At 51.9% G+C, this 5642-nt stretch overlaps 1 protein-coding gene across 1 annotated transcript in view; it reads right to left on the bottom strand.

Annotated features, from left to right (window-relative positions):
* Window positions 1-2549: 2549 nt before the first annotated feature.
* SLC45A1 (solute carrier family 45 member 1) overlaps window positions 2550-5642 on the bottom strand; it is a 27025-nt gene continuing 23932 nt past the window's right edge. The window contains exon 9 of the mRNA XM_017856099.1: window positions 2550-2969. Coding sequence (XP_017711588.1) covers window positions 2703-2969 — 267 coding nt within the window. The 3' untranslated portion in view covers window positions 2550-2702. The remainder of the gene's footprint in view (window positions 2970-5642) is intronic.

A 5642-nucleotide genomic window follows, 5' to 3' on the forward strand; every position in this document is an offset into this window, starting at 1 on the left:
GAAAAGCCACTAAACCTCTCTGTGCTTCAGCTATGCGTGTATCAGGGACCATGAGACCCACCTTGCTGAGCTCATGACCATGAAAGGTAAAGCAGCATCACATGAAAGCACAGGGAAAGAATCGCTGGCTCCAACCAGGATGGACTGAGCGGAGGAGGTGGCATTTCAGGCAGGTCTACATGGATGAATCAGATATTGATCGGCAGAGAAGAGGCGGACTTGGCCTGCAGGAAGATCCTAAACACAGACGCCAATTGCGGCCCGCAAGGGTTCTGTGCCTGTAGTACAGGGGGCTGGCAACATGGCGAGTGGCCGGCTCAGGAAGATGGGCTGGGCTCTGTTTGGCGGGAGGAATTTCCACCTGATTCCTTAGGCTCTGGGGAGCCAGGGTGGGTGTCATGGAAGACTGGAAGAGGGGATGGGCTCAGGCCTGTGTTTATAGCCCCCCAGCTTCAGGGTGGAAGATGGATGTGAGGGTAGACAGGAGGCCAGGAGTCCGGCAGGGGTGCAGAGAGGAGCGGTGGGGCTCCAGGAGGCAGCAGGCAGTGGCACTGAAGAAGGCTACGGCCCATGGGGGAGGCTGGGGCTCGCGTGGGAAGGTCATCACCAAGGTGGGGAGGCCGTGGTTGGGAGGGAGGCTGTGGCCCAGGTGGGGAGATAGCCTTTCTGCCTGGCCCTAACTGGTCACAGCAAGATGATAAGACACTATCAGAAACCCCAGACTCCCCCCAGGCTGGCAACAGGCCCCAGGTCCCCTGTCGTTTGTTTTGGATTTGTGGTCAGGGATGTCTTCCATGTCCCCAGAACACAGGGACCATGCAGTGAGGGAACTGGGGGCTGCACAATCCCAGGCCAGACCCAACTTGGCGACAACAGGGACCTGGCTGTGACCCCTCGTGGCCATTAATTACCATGCAGGGAGGAGCCCTCCCAGGCCTCGGGGAAGGGGCTTCAGTGAGCTCGCGGGGTCAGGTGATGGAAGATGGTCAGAGGCCAGATGGCGAGGGACTGCCACACTCACGAGAGCTTTGCCAGGTCCATAAAGGGACACTGGGAGGCAGTGGGCATGGCCCGGGCAGACCCAGGCTCAGCAACACCTGCGCGCAGCAGGCACATGAGGTCCATCTGTGGAATGAACCCTTGGCGGATGGAGGGGGAAGAATGACCCGAACCTCGCCCTCCAGGCCCTAGTCCCTGCCTGTGGAGTCAAAGGGCAGGATGGGTGCTGACCAGTCACGTCGGCTCCAACCTCCTTGAGATTCCAACTTTTGGAATTTTACAATCCAAGCATCTTGGTGTCTGTGCTCCCTTGAACCTGTGAAACAAGTGCTCACCTCGGAGATCACTCCTTGGCTTCATCAGGGCACTGCTCAAATGGCACCTCACTAGTGAGGCCACCCAGCACGCCACTGCTGCCCCGTCCTCCTTCCCTGCACTTGCACTTGCGCTACACGGAGCCTCAGCGAGCCATGTGTCTCCCTTCCTCTCACATCAGTTCCAGCAGGGCAGAGTGGACACTCACAGCTTGATTCCTGGGCCAACCACTGTCTGTCACACCCAGGCACTCGCTGGATATCTGGAGGGTGGATGAGTGGATAAGAGGATGGATGGATGGATGGATGGATGGATGGATGGATGGATGGATGGATACATGGAGAAGTGGATATTTGGATGGGTGGATGGGTGAACATGTGGATGGATGGATATATGGGTGAGTGGATATTCGGATAAGTGGATAATAGTTGGATGAGTGGATGGATGGTCATGTGGATGGGTAGATGAGTAGATGTGTGGATGGATGGATATATGGATGAGTGGATATTTGGATGGGTAGATGGTGGATATGTGGATGGATGGATATATAGAGAAGTGGATATTTGGATGGGTAGATGGGTAGATGGATGGATATATGGATGAGTGGATATTTGGATGGGTGGATGGGTGGCTATGTGGATGGATGGATATATGGATGAGTGGATATTTGGATGGGTGGATGGGTGGATATGTGGATGGATGGATATATGGATGAGTGGATATTTGGATGGGAGGATATTTGGATGAGTGGATGGATGGTTATGTGGATGGGTGGATATGTGGATGGGTAGATGAATGAATGGATGAGAGAATAAATGGATGAATGCACAAGTGAATGAATATGAGGCATTCTGATCCAAAAGACCTGTGTGCTCTGACTCTACCCTGGGATGCAATGTACAGAATGTATGGTCCAGTTAGACCAGGCTCTCTGTACCTCAGCATGATTGACATGTGGGTCTTGCTAGCTCCTTGCCGTTGGTGCGGTCCTGTGTGCCATGGGAGGTTTACAGCATCCCTGAGTTGTGACAACCAAAGCTATCTCCAGACATTGCCAGACGTCTTCCTGGGGGTGGGGGTGGGGTGGCAAAATTGCCCCTGGTTGAGAAGCTTTGAATTACACCTTCATTTTCAAAAAAAAGATTCTTACAAACCTCCCCCTGCCCAAGTCCTCAGGAGGGTAACTCAATCCCCTGTGGACCTCTCAGCCACCGGAGAGCAATGCCTGAAACCGCAGGCTTTGCCGCTGTCGTTTATTATTTTATCACATATTTACATTCCAGTAGGCAGCCTGTCCCCCTGTCCACCAAGGTCCTTTGGTCCTCACTGGTCGGCCTGCTGCAGACCCCCAGGTGCAGGCGCGTGTCCAGAGTCGAGGCTCTGCGAAGTCAGACATTCAGCAGGAGAGGCCGGTGCTCCTCGTCTGCAGCGTCGCTGGGAGGAATTTCATAAATGACAAACAGGGAGGAGTACAGGCAGCCCAGGAAGGACACGAGGCTGGAGAAGTACATCACCCCGTTGGCGCTGCCCACGGCCGAGGTCAGGGGCCCCAGGACCAGGGAGACCAGAATCTGGGCCAGGAAGTACTGGCAGCTCAGCAGAGAGATGTCCACGCCCATGCCCCGCCGGGTGCCGTCCGCACTGGACCCTGCAAACTGACCCAGAGGAAGAAACGTGTCAGCGAGACCCGTCGCAGCACGAGGTGACCGAGCTCCATGTGTCCTGCGAGCCCAGGAGGCCTGAGCGGCCCACGCACAGCGGCCTCACATTTTCCAGTGCCGACGTGCACAGGGAGTTCAGCCAAGAGTTTAACAATATTTGTGTTTGGAGAGATGACGACAATGAAAAGAATCCGTGACTAATGGGGCAGACGAGGCGGCCGGAGACACTTTCCCCGCTCAGCACTTGAGCTCTTCCCCGTCCTCTCACCCAGAGAAAACCAATCTGCACAGCCAGGCGGCCACTCCACTCCCACCATCCCATCCTTCACCTTCGTCCAAGATGGGACCTGCTCAACACCGCTCCCCACAAAGTCCTCTGCACATGACGCCCTTTGGTCCTCTGTCTGAGGCTCTGAAGTCCTCGTGGCCTCCAGCTTGGACACGTCACTCACTCTCCCTTCCCTGCATGCCACGCTGGGAGACAGTGGCTGAGAGTGTGGTCTGTGCAGAGCGACAGTGGGGAGCCGTGGCATGGATTTCTGTCACTCAGCTCCCCCAGCACCAGCCGGCCTGCAAGGTGCTGGGTGAGTGGGCATTGCTGTGAATTGGGAGCCTGGGCCTCCCCTGCGGCTTCCCCGTGCCAGTTCTACCCCCATCAGAAGGGCTGTGCTCAGGGCCAGCCCAGCTGAACGTGTCAGACTCCAAACTCCTTAAAACAAATCAGGCCCAGGCCTAGGGGAGGCAACTGAGGCATGAGATTAAAAGGGAGAGAGAGAAACTCAGTAATCCAGGTCACATTTCTTTTCTTTCTTTCTTTCTTTCTTTCTTTCTTTCTTTCTTTCTTTCTTTCTTTCTTTCTTTCTTTCTTTCTTTCTTTCTTTCCTTCCTTCCTTCCTTCCTTCCTTCCTTCCTTCTTTCTTTCTTTCTTTCTTTTTTCTTTTTCTTTATTGAGACAGGGTCTTGCTCTGTTGCCCAAGCTGGAGTGCAGTGGCACAATCTCAGCTCACTGCAGCCTCAGCCTCCTGGGCTCAGGTGATCCTCCCACCTCAGCCTCCTGAATAGCTGGGACTACAGGCACATGCCACCACGTCTGGCTAATTTTTAATTTTTTTTTTAAGAGATGGGTCTGACTATGTTGCCCAGGCTGTCCAGGTAATATTTCAATGCAGCATTTTAAAATTTCAAAGTCACTGCAAAAGAAAATTATGGTGGGAACATTATGTGACCATAAAAAGGAATGAGGCCCTGACCCAGGAAACAGCATGGATGGAGCTCGAAGCCTACAGCTGCGCCATAGATGCCAGACACAAGAGGCCATGGATTGCCTGACTCCATCACAGGAGACGTCCCAAATAGGCAAGTCCATGGGGACAGGAAGTAGGTTAGTGGTTACCTAGGCCTGGTAGAGTGGGAGGGTCAGAGGGGTGACAGCTGACGAGTTCTTCCTGGGCTGACAAAACTGTTCTGAAATTGATGGTGGTGACGGTTGTACAACTCTGCGTGTGCCGAAACCACCGAACGGTGCACGTCACACGCTATTAGATGGTGCACGATATCTCAATACAGCTGTTAAAAGTCTATGCTGAGCAAAATATCAACAAAAATTTAAGGCACTTTATTTATTTATTTGTTTGTTTGTTTGTTTGTTTGTTTATTTGAGACGGAGTCTCACTCTGTCCCCCTGCTGGAGTGCAGTGGCGCGATCTCGGCTCACTGCAAGCTCCGCCTCCCAGGTTCTCACCATTCTCCTGCCTCAGCCTCCCGAGTAGCTGGGACTACAAGCGCCCACCACCGCGCCCGGCTAATTTTTTGTATTTTTTAGTAGAGATGGAGTTTCACCGTGTTAGCCAGGATGGTCTCGATCTCCTGACCTTGTGATCCGCCCGCCTCGGCCTCCCAAAGTGCTGGGATTACAGGCGTGAGCCACCGCGCCCAGCCTGTTTATTTATTTACGCAGCCTCTGTCACCCAGGCTGGAGTGCAGTCGCGCAATCTTGGATCACTGCAACCTCCGCCTCCTGGGTTCAAGCGATTCTCCTGCTTCAGTCTCCCAAGTAGCTGGGATTATGGGCACGGGCCACCATGCCCGGCTAATTTTTGTATTTTTAGTAGACACGGTTTCGTCATCTTGGCCAGACTGATCTTGAACTCCTGACCTCAAGTGATCCACCCGCCTCGGCCTCCCCAAGTGCTGGGATTACAGGCATGAGCTACTGCACTCGGCCTTTTAAGGCACTTTTAAATGCCATTTTTCTTTTTGCCTCAGATTCCAATATGGGGTGGCTCAGCACTGTTATTGATCCTCTCTTTTTTTTTTTTTTTGAAAGTATTGCTATCTTTATTATGGCATGCAGTAGTATTTTACACATTAGGTCATTTTATAGTAAAAACATTTATGTACAACTGTAGAGAAACTGCTGCACAGATAGCTCCAACTTGAATTAGAAACTATTTTCTCTGTAGAAAATAGTAAAAATTATAACATTTACCAACCTAGCCCAACGAGTTCATTTAAACAAAATAGTAGCTAAATATATTATACGTTTATAAATACAGGTTGAATTCTGGGATCCAGGAGAAACTTGAGTTTCATTGATTGAAACAGCCATGTTTTAAGTTATGTGAAGTGAAATTTCATTTTTTTTTTTTTTTTTTTTTTTTTTTTTTT

Source organism: Rhinopithecus bieti, unplaced genomic scaffold (genome assembly GCF_001698545.2).
Source record: "Rhinopithecus bieti isolate Rb0 unplaced genomic scaffold, ASM169854v2 scaffold_40368, whole genome shotgun sequence".
In the NCBI taxonomy this organism is placed as follows: Eukaryota; Metazoa; Chordata; class Mammalia; order Primates; family Cercopithecidae; genus Rhinopithecus; species Rhinopithecus bieti.